General features: G+C 49.5%; 1 protein-coding gene across 2 annotated transcripts in view; it reads right to left on the bottom strand.

Annotated features, from left to right (window-relative positions):
- Window positions 1-337: 337 nt before the first annotated feature.
- Window positions 338-18,559, bottom strand: part of LETM1 (leucine zipper and EF-hand containing transmembrane protein 1) — a 35,949-nt gene continuing 17,727 nt past the window's right edge. The window contains exons 5-12 of one of the 2 annotated variants that reach the window (XM_006152896.3): window positions 16,063-16,182; window positions 14,328-14,459; window positions 13,314-13,457; window positions 12,489-12,617; window positions 7,614-7,748; window positions 4,761-4,948; window positions 3,674-3,812; window positions 338-1,962 (exon numbers count right to left, since the gene is read on the bottom strand). In XM_006152896.3, coding sequence (XP_006152958.1) covers window positions 1,813-1,962; window positions 3,674-3,812; window positions 4,761-4,948; window positions 7,614-7,748; window positions 12,489-12,617; window positions 13,314-13,457; window positions 14,328-14,459; window positions 16,063-16,182 — 1,137 coding nt within the window. In that variant the 3' untranslated portion in view covers window positions 338-1,812. The remainder of the gene's footprint in view (window positions 1,963-3,673; window positions 3,813-4,760; window positions 4,949-7,613; window positions 7,749-12,488; window positions 12,618-13,313; window positions 13,458-14,327; window positions 14,460-16,062; window positions 16,183-18,559) is intronic. The other variant, XM_006152897.3, reaches the window with a different exon arrangement.

Here is an 18,559-nt window from a genome sequence, read left to right on the forward strand (position 1 = left end):
GGGCAGGGGGCCCGCCCTGGGGGCCCCAGCCTACGGCAGCCGAATGTTCTCCAGCAGTAGCCAATGGTGGGATGTCCACTGTCCAGCAAAAGCAGGAGGACGAGGGTGAGAGCCAGGGTTTAGCTGACTGGGCCAAAGTGCTGCTCATAGGGAAGACATCCATCATCTACGGAGATCCACTTGGCAACCACAGAGCTTGTTCTCAACTTAGTAACGCTGACAACCGAAAACCAGGCTACTAATGTGAGGGTGGGGGAATTCATAAATATTAATTAAGCACCCAAAACGTACTTCTTTCTCAAATAAGTAAAATAAAAAACTTTTAGAACCCCCCCCCTTTTTTTTTTACAAAGATACACATTTGAGAATATATATGTCATCTTAATCCTGTTTTGTCAAGTTTCTTTAAGGGCCAAGCAAGAAAAAGTTTCAAAAAGTAAGTGAGAAGGTCCCGTTCCTCTGAGCGCCGCTTCCCTTCCTGGCTGACTGGCCACAATGAGCGCTCTATTCCTAGGTCTTCCAAATTCCTGTGTTTGGAGTCCCTGAAGGAACATTCTTGCGGGTAACCGACCCAGCTGTAAAAGGATGAGTGTGACGCGGCTGAGAGGTGAGGCCACAGGATGCCATCTGTGCTGCTCAGTGTTGAGAGCCGCTGGCTGCTCTCAGTAATGAGCTCTGGATGCCATGCCCAGCTTGGCCCAGAGGGCTCCAGGTAAGCCCTAAGCATGTGAGCGGGTGTCGCCACACTCCACTTGTCCACGTCCTCACTCTGTGGAGACCAGCAGCACAACTACGAGACTCTTTCAAAAGAGCTGAGGGACCCCAGCCTGCCACATGCTAAGGGACAGAGATAAAGTGCTGCCTGGGCCTGGTCCCACCCCATCTACTGGACAGGTGCAGCCCCAAGTATGCTCCACCCGGAGCCTTGCTATGCTAGGAAGGCAGGGAGGGCCCGCGGGTGCAGGGCCCCTCTGCTCCAGCAGGCTCCCCCCAGGGCTTCGGCAGGAGAGTGTACATCACCTATGACTATCTCATGGCAGTTTACATTAGCTATTACTCACGAGGCAGGCAGACTGTCCTGTGTGAAAATTCTGTTCTAGTCAATTGGTTAAAGAATTAGGTGGGAATCAAAAGTAAATCAAAGAAGAGTTCCAATAAATACATAATAGGAGATTCACATGAGATATTGGCGTTCCTGTCAGGGAGAGATGTCGTTTCCCAGAGGCCACTGAGAGATGATGGACACTTTTGTCTCAACGGTTACACAGACATGACTTTGAAAATGTATAGGAACAGATCTATTTACACCGATACGAGGCGTCTAAGTCCAGACTGGAGCGTCTTCAGCGCTGAGGAGGCTGTGTTTGTGCTCGTCTATTCCTATCCTGGTGCCAAGGGGCAGGCACATCTGCACAGCTCCATGCAGGCGTCGGGCATCCAGCAGGCCTGATCTCTGAGGGGACAGAGCCGCGCTGGCCAGAGGAAAGGGAGAGGGAATGCGCAGGGAGGCACCCCTGGAGCCGGGCACCTGTGTCTGGCTGCACCCCCGCCTCACAGCTGGACCACTGAGTGTCACCGCGCAGTGTGAACCCACACTACCCTAGAGGGGTTCCAGACTGATTAAATCTTTGTGGAATGATGAAAATAAAAATTACTTGATTATGAAGTTTCTGATTTAGTCCAGACAAAATATTAGATCTGCCATTAAGAATCTTCTCAGAGCAATCACCGTTTCGGCCATTCCATGGCACTGGTGTGGCAGGCTGGAGGCAGAGGCTCGCAGGGGACTGCTGGCCTGAGAGCCACAGAACCCTAGTTCTTCACTTCTGCAGCCTCCTTCTCAGCCTTTCCCTTGGCCTTCTCCTTCTCCTCCACCTTCTCCTCTTTCTCCAGAGTGGCCACGATCTCAGCCACCTGGCTTGTGGAGATGTGAACATCTTCCTTATCCACCAGCTCGATCACCTAAAACACAGGGAGGGGAGAAGCTCAGGTGGCTCCGGCCCTTACACTTCCTGCTGTCCTTGGCCGGCACTGGGAAACACAGCCCCTTCACCAAGCCATCTCCTCAGCCACCAGGCTCGGAGGGCACTGGTACTGAGCACTGCATACCCACCAGTGGCTCTCGGGGTCCTCTCCCTGATCCTCAGGAGTATTATGTTCCCAGAGAAGCCAACAAGATCTGAAGTCCCAGGCCTGGCTCTAAGACCAACGGGGAGAGGCTCACAGAACAGGAAGTGCGGATGCCAGGTGAGCTTCTCAGGGAGCCTGCAACTGCAGGAAGGAGTGGGCTGCGGCAGGTGCCCATGTGCAGCACAGGGCTGCGAGGCCAACTCCCTGCTCAGATCAGCACAGCTGGCCACGTCCCTAGAGGCCAGGGGCTTCCCTAGACCATGACTTTTCAGGGCAGAGAGTGGTGATGTGTAGGGCCTGTGTCCCCTTTGCTGTCCAGACTTAGGGAGGGAAGAGGGGGAAGTGCTTAGTATACATATCTGGCAACACCTTGCTTTTAGACTGAACTAAAGTAAACTGGCCAGTTCTTTTGGTGACTGTCTAGAAAGTCACATATTTGTCAGATACAGTGGGAGCCATGAAAGCAGTTTCTCCTCTCAGGACCCCAAGGGGAGCGCCCAGCTGGTATGTGTGGCCCCTGGGCCTACCCTGGCCTCTGTGCCTCTAAGCTTGCTGTTGTGGTGGGGCAAAGGGTGTTCTAGCCTTGAGTATGGCCGGTAGGCTTCCCAGGCCCACAGTCATGCCGGTACTAGGACTGTCAAATGTCTGGTCAGAAAGCAGGTGGCCTGGGACCAGATGGCATAATGGTTACATCCCTAGACTCCCATGTCGACTGTGCTTTTGAGTCCCAGACCAGATAGCTTAAAACTTGTGCGTGCCCAAAATCCCAAGAGGAAAATGGAGACGTGACTGCTGCATGGCCATCCCCCTGGGAGGTGATTTCTCACTTTCTGTCATTTTCTCTCTGGTGAGCACATGCACCCTATCACATAAATCTCTCTTCAAAAGAAAGAAGGGAAGGGAAGGGAAGGGAAGGGAAGGGGGAAGGGGGAAGGGAAGGGAGCAGATGGCCTGCTCCAGAGAGACATTTTGGGCACTGTTGAGAATGTGTAGCTTCGGTGCTGAGACATGGGTGGGCACAGGGCCCTGGAGGCGCACAGTGCTCTAGGGCCAGCCTGTGGCCTGGAAGTTCATGGAGGTGGATCCCACATGGATGACCATGCACTTTGAGTCCTGGACCCAGTGGCTTGAAAAACACACTGGACATATGTACACACAATGTCTGAAATCTAAAAATAATGAGAAATGGAGGAGGAAGGGACTGCAGTGTGACCAGTTCCCATGGAGGGGTGCTTTCTCCTTCTGGTGTGTGTACATGCCCTCTGGCAAATTAAAGGGAAAAAAAAAGCACTCCACTGAGACATGGCAGGAGCCAAAATGAGCCTGCACCAGGGACTGTTCTGTTGTCTCATGATGTTACGAGCTGGCAACCGTGACAATTTCTCACTTCCAGTGTAATTTCAGAGGACAGCCAAGCCTTAGAGGAGCAGTTCCAGCTACTGACCTGAGCCCCCTGGAAAAGGGCACTGGGGCTCCTATAGTGCAGCCACCTTGGGCACCAGGCTGACACGGACCACCACCCACCTCCGTTCCCAGGACCCACCTTGACAAGGTCATCAATGTTGATCTTGCCATCCTTATTTTCATCCAGTGCTGAGACCAAGCTGATTAGCTTGTTTTCTGGAATGTGCTTGATTTGCTTCATGGCGCTGATGAGCTCTGTGACACTGATGACGTTCTCCCTGGGGATACAGCCTGCATGTGGCCACGGCCAAGCATCCTGCCACACAGGGCCTCACCACCACACTTTTAACCCAATCTCCCTGACCTGGCTGTAACCATGTGAACCGAAGCCCTTCCACTCTGAGCCCCCACAACAGGATCCACACTTGCTGCAAAGTGCCCGCCTACCCTTTCATTTGGGACCTATAGCCAACTCAGACACAAACACAAAAAACAATGGGTCTAGGGTCTCTTCTGTGCACATCCATCCCTCGGGGAACCTTCTCTATAGGTGTCATTGCCATTGGTGACTGGCAGTGGTCCTCAGGCCTGTGCTCACTATGGGGCCACTTGGAAACACTATCATTGTGGTCTTGGTGGCTGTGCTGCCTTCTGATTGAGGGTGGAGGTGCCCTGTGCAGGCAAGGGGAATTTAAGAGGAACACTGCCTTCGCCTTGGGTGAACTCAGACCTCGGAACAGGAGATGAGGTGCTGTCGGCTACCTACACATGCCTGGATTTCTGGCAATCAGGGACACAGCAGCAGCCCACAGGAGCCGAGGTGTCAGCAGTTGCTACTGGGTGGTGGCTGCTTCATCATAAGGTAACAGCCCCCTGCTGGCCACTGCAGGAATCTGGGAACCACCAGTGCAGAGAAGGCAGACCACCCTGCACTGTGTGGATGTTATCACTAACTGGGGATGAAGGAGTCAGGAAGGAGGAAAAGAGAGCCCGACAATTTGAAGGAAAAGGGGAAGAGGCAGGGCAGGGCAGGGCCAACTTCAGAGCTTGCCACATACAAGCATCGAGAAGGGGAGATAGGCAGAGGCAGAGAGGCGGTAGGCACAGAGGATGAGACACACCCTCTGGAGTCAGAAAGGCCCTAGCCCAGATCCCAACAAAGCATCCAGCCACCTCCTTGACTGGAGGGTCCTCAGGAGCCTGCGGGTTCTCAGCACCCCACTCACCCCACAGGTGAGCCCTCGGCAGAGCTCAGCGTGCCAGCCTTCTGGCCTGTCTCCAGCTGTGAGATCAGGCCGTCGATCTGTCCAATCATCTGCTGCACTCTCTTCGTCAGTCTCTTGCTGGCCTTAGATTCCTCCACAAATTTTTCTTCACCAGTTTTTGAAAGTTCCTTCTTGATCTCTTGTAAGTCCTAATAAAATTATTTTTAATTGTGAAAATCTTGTCTTTAAAAGGTGTGTATAGCAGGGAGCAGCCCTATAGCCTGGTGGTTAAGGAAGCCAGATCTCACGTGGCTCACTGCTATCAGAGTCCTGGTCCTAGCAGCTTGAAAAACACAACAGTGCATGTGTACATGCTCAAAATCCTGACACAGTGTAGAGCTGGAAGAGAAGGGACTGCAGCATGCCCACTGTCCACTGCGGAGGGTTTTCTCCCTCTCCCTCTCTCATGAGCACATGTGCCCTTTGGCAATAAAAATAACAAAATTTAAAAAGGTAGGCCAATGGTGGAGTGGTGGGCAAGGCAGCTGGATCCCACTTGACCAACTGCGCAGCTGAGTCGTGGACCCAGCTGCTTGAAAAACACACCGAGCATGTGTGTGTGTGTCCAAAATCCTGAGACGATAATGGAGAAGGATTATGGTGTGGCCATCTCCCCCCATTTGTGTGGGGGTGTTTTCTTGCTCTCCCCCCATTCATATGAGAGCACATACCCTACAGCAAAATTACACACACGCACATACAAAGAAAAGAAAAAGGAGGGGATATTATAATTAATTTTTACTTGGAAAAGTAATTAAACCCATTAATTCCAAGTTGCAAACTTTATTTGTTCTTATTTTTATAAACTCAAACATTTTAATAGCAAAAGCAATGGAAGCTATCCCTCCACCTTTATTTGTGATAGAATGACTACGAGCTAAGTGAGAGCAAGACAGAGAAGAAAGAAAGGTAAGTACCCTCTATGGGGTCTGATCGTGCTGTGATCCCCTTCCTCCAGTCCTTCAGATGCTGGACACCTACGCATGTCCCAGCAGGCTTCAGGCTGACGGGGCCAGAGAGCTGAACCAAGCTGCCAGGGAGTAGCATCACCACTCTGCTATGGAGCCAGCCTGGAATCTACTCTCTATCTTGACGTTTTTCACATTTATTAAATAAACACATAAGAGAATGAAGGAATCCTAAACAATCTTTCCTAACAGAGCTGTGAAAACACAGCCTTTTCAAATTAAATTAGGAAGTAATATTTATAAGTTAGTTTAAAAAGGAAGAGAGGGCCTAGCAGGTAGCATTGTGGTTAAAGCACTAGACTCCCATATGGCTGACCATGGTTTGAGTCCCAGACCTGCAGGCATGCATATGCCCAGGATCCTGACTAGACCAGACTCCATTGGCTATATTTTCTCTCTCCCCCCCCCACATTGCATGTGACCCTGGCAATAAAAATAAAACAGGTTTGGCCCCAATGGCCTAGTGGTAAAGGGAGCTGGATCCCACATGGCAGACTGTGGTCCATGTCTCAGCCCCTGTGGGGCATGCACTGGGCATGTGTGTATGCATTTCCAAGGTCCCAACAGGATGGAGAAAGGACTGCAGGACTGCAGGGTGACCACACCCCATTAGGGGTTGCTCTCTCCTTCTCCATCTTTCTCTTGCAAGTGCATGTGCTGTCTGCCAATTAAAAAAAAAGAGGGACCAGCAGGTGGTGTGGTGGTTAAGGGCACTGGACTTCCACATGGCTGACTGTGGTTCAAGTTCTGGACCTGGCAGTTTGCTTTCTCACATTCCATCTCTCTCGCTCTCTTTCTCTCACTCTGTTCCTCTCTGGTCAAAATAAAATAAATAAAAATTAAAAAATAAATCAAGTTTAAAAAAAAGTATCACGTAAGAATAGAAAGTATCTTTTGGGGAATCATGAATGAAAATAAGATTTTAGGAGCCAGTAGGTGCTGTAGTGGTTAGGGTGCTGAGTCCATGCTGGACTCCCACATGGCCATGTATATGCACATGCCCAAAATCCCAGGAAAAGAGTAGAAGAGAAGGGATAGTGGTGTGGCCATCCCTGTGGAGGGTGATTTCTCACTTTCCCTTTCACTGTCTCTCTCTTGCAAGCATATGCACCCCTTAAAAAAAAAAAAAGAAAAAGAAAAAGAAAAAAGATTGCATTTATTAAGTGGTCAAACTATTCACATGATACCTTCAGATATTTAGAAACTAAAAGGTATCTGTATGTCATCTGCAAGGGCACATGGTTACACTCTAGGAGGAAAGTGGCCCAGCCAGAATGGCTATGGAAATGTGATAGATATAAAATTTATTTCTGGAACCAGCAGTTGGTGTAATGGCTATGACGCTGGACTCCCATGTAGTCGACCGCGGTGGTGGCTTAAACTTATGCCAAGCGCGTGTGCGTGCATGCCCAAGATCCCCAGAGGAGAATGGAGGAGAAGGGATTGCGGTGTGGCCACCCCCCCCCAGGGGGTGATTTCTCTCTTTTTGTCTCTCTGTCTCTGCCTTTCTGGCCAGCATACGCACCCTATAGCAAAAACCTCTCCAAAAAATAGAAAAGAATAGAATTTATTTCTAATTTGCTTTTCTCTTCAAATACTCTTTGGCCAGCTTATCAAATATTTGCTGGAAGTATCAATTAAATACTTTTGGTAGCAATAAGGCTATTTCTTCTATCTTTTTGCAGTCTAAGTTTCAGGAGCAAATCCACCCACTCAGGTTGCTAGGCCCTGAGACTGTATGTCCCACTGAGCAGCTGAGAGAGGAGCCTGCCTCCTGAGGGAGGCATGTGCTGTGGACAGAAGGGTACCCGAGCTGGTGGACTTCCCTCCCGCAGCCCTCGCCCACCTCACTATAGTCTTGGACGTCCTCCTTCAGCAGCTCGAGCTCCTCCTTCTCCTTGGTGAGGGACTGCTTCTGTTCCTTTAACTTAGAGCAGGCGTCACTGAGGATGTCAATTTCCTCCTTAGTTATTTCCTCTTCCTGGAAGAAAACAACCAAGATAACAAACAAAACCTAAGTGAAAGGAAGTAAGAGGCTTCTATCCCCTAAGTGTTTACAACTTTTCTGTTCATATTATTGATATTTAGGCACACGCTTAAGAGAATCTCAACTGAAATGGACGCTCTCTGGTAACAATAGATTGCCAGAGTTCAAGTCCAGGGACAAAATTACTATCTGTACTCATAGTCCAGTGCCCTTGTACACTGGAACCTCAGCAGAGCCAAGAGAGCAAACACATAGTCACCCACGATGCTTCCCTGGGCTCTCGTGAGACTTCACTCTTAGCCAGCAGCCACTGGTCTATCTGCTCTCCCCACTGTGGACTGGTATGCTTTTCTGGAAAGCAGTTTATATAAAGAGAACATCCAGCATATACTCTTTTGTCTGCCTTCTCTCACCCTCTCTCTTTTAGATGCACCCACGTGGCTGTATACTCCTTTTAATCTCTATCTGCGTAGAACTGAAACGCCTGGTCACAGGGTAAGCAAGAGTGTGACTTTTCAGGACACTGTCAAGTAGTTTCCAGAGTGGCTTCCCAAGCAGTGGATGAGAATCCTTTTTCTGCACATCCCACAAATTCTGTAGGCTGGAAAGGCTCACTGTTTTAGTCCCCTGAGAGTTCACATCAAGGCTCATGCCTTTGCGTATGGCTAATCAATTGTTCCAACAATTACCGTGTGTTGCAAAGACGATCCTTTCTTTGTTAAACTTTCTTGGCACCTTTGTGGAAAACAAATCGACACTGTCTACATATGGGTGTATTTATGGACCTTCTTTTCCACTTGGCTGATTTGCTTATCTATCTTTATGCCAATATCACACCACCTCAATTACTGCAGCTTTGTTAAGTCTTGAGATCAATAAATACTCTAACTTTTGTTATTGGTAAGGATGGTCTTGACTAATCTAGGTTCCTTGAATTTCCATATAAATTTTAGAATAAGCTCGTCAATTTCAACAAAAAAAACCTGTTTGGATCTTGATGGTCCTGGAGAAGCTATAGATCAGAAGAGACTTAACTTCTGAGTGACGCTGAGTCTTCTCATCAACAAGTACAGTAAATCTCCCGGCTTTAGTTCTTTAATTTACCTCAATGACATTTTACAGTATTCGATGTATAGTTCTTGCATATCGTTTTAAACCTTATCCCTAAGCAACTCATTTTGGGGAAATGCTATTTATAAATGACATTCTTTTTCAATTTTCCATTTTTGACTGTTCATCAGTATAGAGAAACAATAGAGTTTTACATGATCACACACTTATGAATAAAGGTAGCTTTACTGCTTCCTTTCTGGTGTAATTTGAGTTTTCCTGACCTAACAGCCTTGGCTAGACCCTCTAATGCAATGTGGACCTGAGTGGTGAGACAGGGCACCTTGTCAATGTCCCTCTGTGAAGAATCATGCTGGCTGGAGGTGATTCTGTAGATTCTTTTCATTAGACGGAGAAAGTTCTCTTCTACTTGTGTGCTGAATATGGTCTATCAGGAGAGGATGCTGAGTTCTGCAGCTATTGGGATGGTCACAGGGCTTTTCTCCTTTAGTCTTTAATATAGTAATTACATTGACTCTCAAAATTTTTAAAAAGTTTAATCTGTATTCCCTGGACACATCTCACATGGACAGGATCCTTTTCATAGAACAGTTGCTTTTGGCCAGCCATAGTACAGCATAACAATACTCTGTGACGCTGAAGCCACTGGGCTGTGATCCTTCTGCCTCAGTCTCCCAAGCAGCTGGGACTGCAGGTGTACAGCACTGTGCCCAGCTTTTGGCCTGAGACAGGAATGAAACCTGGGCCTGAACCTGATGAGCAGCAGCGGGCTGGGCCCCGCTGTGGCTGGGCCTGTGATTGTCTTACATCTCTCTGGTTTGGGTCTCAGGTAATGCTCGCCTCACAGAATGACTTGAGGAATATTCCCTTCTCTTCGTGTCTTTGCCAAGATTCCATGTAGCACTGAAGTTGTCTGGATTCTCCAGTGACTACAACCGAGAAATCATTTGAACTGGGATTTCTTCGTAGAAAGACTTTAAGCGACAAAGTCAGTGTCCTTGCTAGGGGTGGAGGTGGGGGTAAAAGCTATTCAGGTCACGTACCTCTCGTGAGCAATGACAATTAACACTGGAAAACGCTAGGTCTGCACTGGCCAGGGTATAAGGATGCTACTCTTCCCTATTCTTTTTTTTTTTTGGAGAGATTTTCGCTATAGGGCACGTGTGCTTGCCAGACAGACAGAGACATTAAAGATAGAAAGTGAGAAATCACCCCCCAGGGGGAATGGTCACGCCGCAATCCCTTCTCCTCCATTCTCCTCTCGGGATCTTGGGCACGCACACACACGTGCCTGGCGTGAGTTTTAAGCTACCGGGTCCGGGACACGAACCGTAGTCAACTACGTGGGAGTCCAGCGACATAGCCATTATGCTAACTGCTGGTTCCCATAGTCTTCCTTATTGGTATCTTTTCAACAAACCCAAGTTCTCACTCCATTGTAACTCTTTAAAGTCTGTGCTTATAGAAATTCTTGGCAACTCTTATCTCATAGGTTCTCCTAAGAGTTCTAAATTTCATTTTACATATAAGTCTTTAATCTGTTGGAAATGAGATTCATCTGTTTCCATGAAATCAGCCAAATGTCCTGCCTTATTTACCGATAGGTCCCTCCTTTTTGCTGACCTGCTGAGTTAGAAACACACTAGAGGTGGTTCCAGAGAGACTGGAACTGCTCACTCTTCCCTATTCTTTTTTTTTTTTTGGAGAGATTTTCGCTATAGGGCACGTGTGCTTGCCAGACAGACAGAGACATTAAAGATAGAAAGTGAGAAATCACCCCCCAGGGGGAATGGTCACGCCGCAATCCCTTCTCCTCCATTCTCCTCTCGGGATCTTGGGCACGCACACACACGTGCCTGGCGTGAGTTTTAAGCTACCGGGTCCGGGACACGAACCGTAGTCAACTACGTGGGAGTCCAGCGACATAGCCATTATGCTAACTGCTGGTTCCCATAGTCTTCCTTATTGGTATCTTTTCAACAAACCCAAGTTCTCACTCCATTGTAACTCTTTAAAGTCTGTGCTTATAGAAATTCTTGGCAACTCTTACCTCATAGGTTCTCCTAAGAGTTCTAAATTTCATTTTACATATAAGTCTTTAATCTGTTGGAAATGAGATTCATCTGTTTCCATGAAATCAGCCAAATGTCCTGCCTTATTTACCGATAGGTCCCTCCTTTTTGCTGACCTGCTGAGTTAGAAACACACTAGAGGTGGTTCCAGAGAGACTGGAACTGCTCTGCTGGTCAGTGCTCCAGCCCTACACCCCTTAAACATGAAGGCTGTATCTCAGCCCCTGACATCTGACAGCATGGTTCCCCAACTGGTGCTGGACTGCCTGCCCCCCACCCCTTCCCTGGGTTACCCTTTGAGCCCAGCTCAGTCAGGTTCCCTGAGACTGCTACTCCTTCCAGCCTTGATGACAACACATGTCCGCTTCAATATTTCCCAGGCCACCCCCCATAGATCTTTGAGTCATCAGCATAGTGAAAATTTGCTTTCCTTAGGTCTTGGCCTCCACTAGGAAAAGCAGGTCCTGAAATCCCACTTCCTATTAGGTTTATCCTAAATCACATAACCCTCCAAAAGGAGTCCCCAAAAGGCTCTGATCAGCTCCCATCCCACCTACTTCCCCGACCCTTCCCAATGCAAGGGGCTCTCAGCCCATTGCTGGCAAAAACGCCAATGGCCACAAGCCAGTTTCAGGGGCTTTATTTCCTCTTCCTGAGGGCCCTCCTGGCAAGCACAGCAGGGCTGCTCTGTCTCATAGGCCTAGAATGGCTGGCTTCTCCAGCCTTCCAAGGTCCTGTGGTCAGATGTTTCCTTCTGTTGCTCTGCCACTGCTCTTGCCAAGGCCACCATCCGTTCTACAGCAGTGCTTAGGCCTCACCCAGCAGCACTTGACCACACCCACTTGCCTCCACCTGCATCTAGAACTCCACCAACTGGGCAGTACTCCCCTCTGACCATGAATGCAGGAGGCCCAGTCAGTCTCATCCTTTTTTGGACACCAGCTTCCTCCTGCCTCCTTTAGAATCCCCAAGTTGAGCTCTCCCAGGTCTCTCTCCCCTACCCACCTGCCAAACCATCTCTATCTACCCAGTACATACTTCCTCCACTCCACACACTCCTAAAACATGACCCCCTGTACAAGATCTACCTGGGGGCTCCAGAAGGCATCATGTGAGCAGCGAGCAGCCCAAGCCCTGAAACCGGAGTGCTGAGACCACCCAGACACCAGCAAGTCCAGGATCTGATGTACCTCACGGCTGGCATGGGGGTGCCCAAGTCACCATAGAATGCGACACACAAGGGTGGGGCCCTTCCAAGGAAGCTACACCGTGAGGGACCACTGCCTTAGCAGGCTGAAGGGAGCCTAGAAAGCTGCCCGAGCTGCTCAGCGCCTGCTGCACAGAGCAAAGCAGGTGGGAGGTCAAGTTCATGGCAGCCTCGCTGCCAGGTGTTGTGAGCTTGGCCCTAGGCCAGACTTACCAAGTGCCCCAGGGCTCCATTTGGCCTCACTCTCACCCCGTCACCCCCACCTCCTCTCACTGGGGGCTATGATGTCCACCGCCACCCAAGCTGGACCACACTCTTCTTGGCCCCAAGTCTCCAGGAGCCCCAGCCCAGTCCCTTCCCCCTCCTGGACTGCATGTTGCTTACCTTCAAGCCCTCCAGCACGGGGGCAGTGTCCTTCAGGGCCTCTGAGGGCAGGATCACATCAGCTTCTGCTTGCGGCTCGGCCCCTGGCCTCCCAGGGGCAGCTTCTGCCCCTTCTATCTCGATGTCCTTCTAAAATGCAAAGCCGCGTCGGGCTCAGCATCATGCTGCCACACCAGCAGCCTCCAGTGGCCCCACACTCAGCAGCGAGGCCATAGTTGGGACCAAGCCTGCTGGGTGTCAGTGGACATCCACAAAGGGTCTTCTAGTAGCAAGCAGTCTGCCTGCCACAAGCTCTCCCTGTGGGACTCTTCACACAGCAGCCACAGAAATGACCTCTCTAAGAGCCAGTTGGAGCATCTCATCTTATCTCTGGTCATTCCTCACAGCTTCATCCATCTGCCCTGCCACTTGCTGAGTCCATGAGTGGGCATGGGCGAGGAAATGACCCAGGAGGATCCCAGGGCTTGTGCTCCAGGGGTGCCTGAGGCTCCGCCACCAGTGCCCCTTCAGGTAAAGTCTCCAGGGAAAACCTCCACCAAGGGAGCTGCTAGCCGACCTCTGAGCACTGAGTGGTGCTTGGACCAAGGAGAGATAGCCAGGCCAAGTCTCCCAAAGGCATCACTGCAAGTTTCCCTTGGGGAGCCCCCCCACCTCTGAATTACAACTCCCACCTTAGTTACAGCCCCCATGTCAGGCACTCCTGCCTCCACTGAGTCACCCTGACCCCTCCAAAAGAAAATAAACGAGGATGGGTATTTCTAGGGAAGCCAGACCAGGACAGCCTGAGGTCCCAGGAAGCAGGGTCAGGCCACACTGGCTGCTTACCGCTGCCTCTGATAGCTTCTGCAGCTCCTTCTCGCGGTGTTCCTGCTGGATGGCCGCCTCCTCCTGCAGCGTGGCCTCCAGCTTTGCCTTGTTGTCCACCTGCTCACCCTCTACCTCAGCCACTTTCACCTGGGCTTCCTTGGCCTTTAGAGAGGAGGGCATACCTATGAGTGAGCCCAGAGGCCCATGCTGTCCCTGACCCCGACTCCTGCCTCCTATCTCTGAGCATTGTCACCACCTGGATTTCACATGAAGGTGATGCTGCCCTCCTCAAGCTGATGGCAAATGCTGAAAGGTACCGGGGAGTCTTTGATACTTCTAGAAGTATCAAATGATTCCTTGATGTTTAGAGAACCCATAGACACGGATGCTTTGGGGAAAAAAATTTTTTTTTAATTTTTCTGCAAGACACATGCACTTGCCAGAGAGAGGGGGGGAAAAAAGTAAGAAATCACCCCTCCCAGGGGGATGGTCACACTGTAATCCCTTCTCTTCCATTCTCTTCTCAGGATTTTTGGGCATGCACCAACATGTGCTCAGTGTTTTTCAAGCCACTGGGTCCAGGACCTGAACCACTGACTTAGCCATGTGGGGTCCAGCTGCCTTAACCACACTACTGGCTGGCCCACTACTGGCAAAAATCTTATGTGTGTTTCAGATCCAAGGTGTGCTCCCAGTGACTGATCTGTAAGCAGAGGTGAATGTAGGGGGATGGACGAGTAAGAGGGGAGATGGAGGACAGGAGAAGGGGAGCATTATGGGGCAGGAGAGGGGAGTATGGGGCAGGAGTGGGAGGCAGGTAAGGGAAGAACAGACAGGTGAAGATGGACACATGAGGAACCGGGTGGGGGGACAGATGAGTGAGTTGGGTAGAGACAAGCAAGGGATGTAGGCAGATCTGAGGGCTCTTGGGGAACTCCCCACAGCTGAGAAGGAAAGTGTTCCTATGCCCCTCCTCTCACCCAGAAGAGAAAGGCCACATACAAAGTGAAGGGGCTCTCCAAGGACACATACCACGATCTCTGGAAGAGTCTGCAAGGTGGATTTGAGCTGGTCGGCAGGCGAGAGGGTGTCTGGAAGGTACATGGCCCGGGACAGTATAAGCAGCGACGTGGGGATCTCATGATGCAGGTGCAGGTCCAGCCACTGTTGGAACCCAAGGCCCCAGAATCACCAGCATGCAGCTCCCATCCCACCCCAACCCTGGGAGCTTGAGTCTCCTACAAGGTGGCCCAGGGCTCTTAGTCTGAACGTTCTCCAGTTTCGGGTTGGCAGGGGAAGTAGAAGGGATTGGAGGCCAGCATCGAAGCAGGAACTGAGCAGATGATTCATTACATCACTAGAATGAACTCTCCAAAGAAAGTGGTATTTCTAGTTTTCTAGTTTGTTTGTGATTTTATGATTAGATGACCACCTCAGTAAACTAAACACTAGAGATGCCCAGGGAACCATTACTGCCCTGAAGTTCTACTGGGGCCTTAAGAACAGTGAGTCAGCTTCCTACTTAAGACGGCCCAGGTAAACTTGAGGCCAGGGAATGATAGAGGTGATATTACTGAGGTCCTTCCACATGCAAGCATTTGCAGGCCAACTGTAGGCCAGGTACTGTGTCAGGCTGCTTTGAAGACAATCTTCAAAGAAAACTATAACAATGTTTAGACACAAACTGAAAACAGGGCAAATGAGCAAAAAACCCTATGAACAGGTAAAAAACAGTAAGCAGGGATGAAACAGAGAAAGATGCGTGAACACTTAACCTAAGACCTCCAATGTGGGCAGTGTCAAGGGTCTGGGCAGAGGTCTGTGCAGACGTCTGGGTCCGCGTGCTTGCAAAGATGGGAAGGGTACCCAAGACGGTCAGTGCACCTGAGCAGACACAGGGTGGACTAGGCGCCACCGGGGTACTACTATGGAGTAAATCTGTACTGCATAACACAGAGGGGAAGTGAGTATATCTTTGTCTATATTCAAGAGGGCACACAGGAAACTATTCAGGCCAATGGTTGCCAAGGAAAGAACCACCGGTGGGAGGAAGATCAGGTTCGCTCCCTGCCCTCTTCAGTTCTGCGGTGTAAGAGGTGAACAGCTGTGCACATCACTGGCCAACATACAGCCTGCTTAATCGGACGCACCAGCGCTTTACAGACCCGGTGTTTGGTTTCTACTCGAGGGCTCCCGAACTGCTGAGGGAGACAGCGGATGTGCGAACCCCAGCCGGCGGAGGCTCCTATGTACCAGGCACCTTCTCAGAGGGTACCAAGGACAAAGGCAGCCAAGAGGATGGGTGGCTCTGGAGATCAGCCTGACGAGCCACCCAAACCTTCCCTGGCCTCAATTAAGACACGTAGTCAAAAGGAAATAATGCCCCACATATTTCCAAGGATGTAACCTACGCTCATCTGACTACAGATAGTCAAGAAGACAATGTGATCAAAGTCTTGAAATCAACCAAAGTCAGATGAGAAAAATCAAAGCAATACTCAGAAGGTTAGAACATGGGTGCATGGGAATAAGTGACAGGATCAGGAGTTTCAGAAAAAGTCCTAACACCCCAAGCATCTCCAGAGAGGTCATACTGTCACCTCCTCTGGCCCACCCAGTTTGAGAAAAGGCTCCAGTGAGTCTTCAGTGACTTTTCCATTCTGAAGTTTCCCACAGATGGCCTGTACTGGTCTTGATGGAAGGCAAGCTATTTCTTACAGAAAGGGAAGGTACAAACCTGCCCTAGTCAGCCCCTCAGACCATGTACCTGCTTCAGCTGGCCTCTAAGGCGGTCTTCTGTGACACCGAGGGCCCGCATGCCTCGTGCCCGACAAGCAGCCTGCAATTCTTTGACGTTCAGGCTGTCCACCCCTTCCTCAGCAATCAGCTAGAAAATAAAGGCAATTAATTGTGGTTTTGAAAGGTCATCAGAAGTTACCATGTTTATGTTACAACAGTGCGAAATAAGTATCTAATTTGAAGCCATATTCCTAGTGGGCTTTGACAAACAAAAGACAAATCCTCACTACCAAAGCCCAATTCTGGCTTTGAAGTGACTAGAACTCCCTGCTGGAGTTCAACCAACATATTTAACCTCATAACCATCCTGTGAAGTAGGTAGTACCATTATCTCTATCTTAAAAAATAAACTTTTTGACATAACTACAGGCCCATGCAGTTCTAAGAATAGAGACTTCCCAGGAGCTCTTACCAGGTCCTTCCAGTGGTAACATCTTACAAGACAGTACAAAATCCATAACCAAGATATAACATCTATCCAGTTAAGAAAGAAACCATTTTCAACCCTACAGGATCCCTCATGTTCTTTCAGATATTCTCCTTTCCGGGCCTGTAATTTTGCCACCTAAAGGATGTTACATACTATGTAATTTTGTTATAGAATGTAACACTGTGGCTATTCTAACCATCCACCCAGATGCAGTAGGGGTATCTAAGTAGTTTGCGTAATCATTCACCCACTGAAAGACATGTGGGTTGAGTTCCATCAGCAGCAGGGCAGCAGGAACGCAGAGTGGACCCCGGAGAGCCCTGAGCAGTCCCACCACCGCCGCCGGTCCCAGTCACCACCACTGTAACCGTGAGCAGCGAGGCTGAGACCCAGCAGCCGCTTGCCACCCCTGCCCTCAGTGCTGCAGACACCAGGCCCAGTACCATGGGCAGCTGCGCAGGGAGTGGCGTCCCGGTCGGTCTGACATTGCAGCACTTGCCAGTGGGGACAAGAAGGTCATCACAACGAAGGTTTTGGGAACACTAAAATGGTTTGGTGTAAGAAATGAATATGGTTTCATGAACAGGAATGACACCAAGGGAGATGTACTTGTACACCAGACTGCCATAAAGAATAACAACCCCAGGAAGTACCTTTGCAGGGTAGGAGATGGAGAGACTGGGGTCTGATGCTGTTGGAGGAAAAAGGGTGTGGAGGCAGCAGGTATTACAGGCCTGGGTGGAGTTCCAGTTCAAGGCAGTGAATATGCAGCAGACCGTAACTATTATAGACGCTATCCACGTTGTAGGAGTCCTTCACGCAATTACCAGCAAAATTACCAGAACAGTGAGTGGAGAAAAGAACAAGGGATCGGAGAGTGTTCCCGAAGGCCAGGCTCAACAACGGCGGCCTCACTGCAAGTGAAGGTTCCTCCCTTAGTACATGCGGAGACACTATGGACGCCCACAACAGTATTCCGACCCTCCTGTGCAGGGAGTAGTCATGGAGGGTGCTGCCAATCAGGGTACAGGAGAACAAGGTAGACCAGGGAGGCAGAGTATGTGCGCAGTTAGAGACCACGATTTCGCAGGGGTCCTCCTCACCAAAGACAGCAGCCCAGAGAGGACGGCAATGAAGAGGATAAGGAAAATCTGGGGCCAGGAGGTGGCATGGTTGTTAAGGGTGCTGGACTCCCATATGGCCGACTGCGGTTCGGGTCCGGGCAGCTTGCTTTCTCACTCTCTCTCTCTCTCTGGGCAAATTAAATCAATCAATCAAGTTAAAAAAAAAAAGAGTGTAAGGAAAATCAAGGAGATGAAACCCAAGGTCAGCAGCTACCTCAACACTGTCGACACAACTTCAATTATCGGCGCAGGTACCCAGAGAACCCTAAACTGCAAGATGGCAGAGACAAAAGCAGCTGATCCACCAGCTGAGAATCCCCTCGCTCCCGAGGCTGAGCCGGGCGGGCTACGTAAATGCCAGCTTACCATCTCCATCATCCGGGTTAGTCATCTAACAAGAAGTAAATATGAAATTTCAGCAATAAGAAATGAACAAAAGATAAGAGCTGAAGACCTTAAATGCTTGCTTTTTGTCCATGACCAGATAACTAGAACTACCTGCATTATCTATGCAGCACGGTTTTTTTTTTGTTTGTTTGTTTTTTTCGAGACCGTTTTTTTTTTTTTTTTTTTTTTTTTTTTTACCTAAAGATATCTCTTTTGGGTAATGACAAGCCTGGTTTTTCTCAATACACCTTTAAAGGTTTTTAAATTGTTTCATATCTGGTCAAGTTGAAATCTTTAAGAACTTTTTATTTGGAGAGGTTTTTGCATGTGCTCAACAGAGAGACAGAAAGCAAGAAATCACCCCCCAGGGGGGATGGCCACACTGCAATCCCTTCTCCTCCATTCTCCTCTTGGAATCTTGGGCACGCACGCACTTGCGCCTGATGTGAGTTTAAGCCACCAGGTCTGGGACTCGAACCATGGTCAACTATGTGGGAGTCCAGTGATGTAGCCATTATTCTGCT

The sequence above is a fragment of the Tupaia chinensis genome, unplaced genomic scaffold (assembly GCF_000334495.1).
Source record: "Tupaia chinensis unplaced genomic scaffold, TupChi_1.0 Scaffold000360_1, whole genome shotgun sequence".
In the NCBI taxonomy this organism is placed as follows: Eukaryota; Metazoa; Chordata; class Mammalia; order Scandentia; family Tupaiidae; genus Tupaia; species Tupaia belangeri.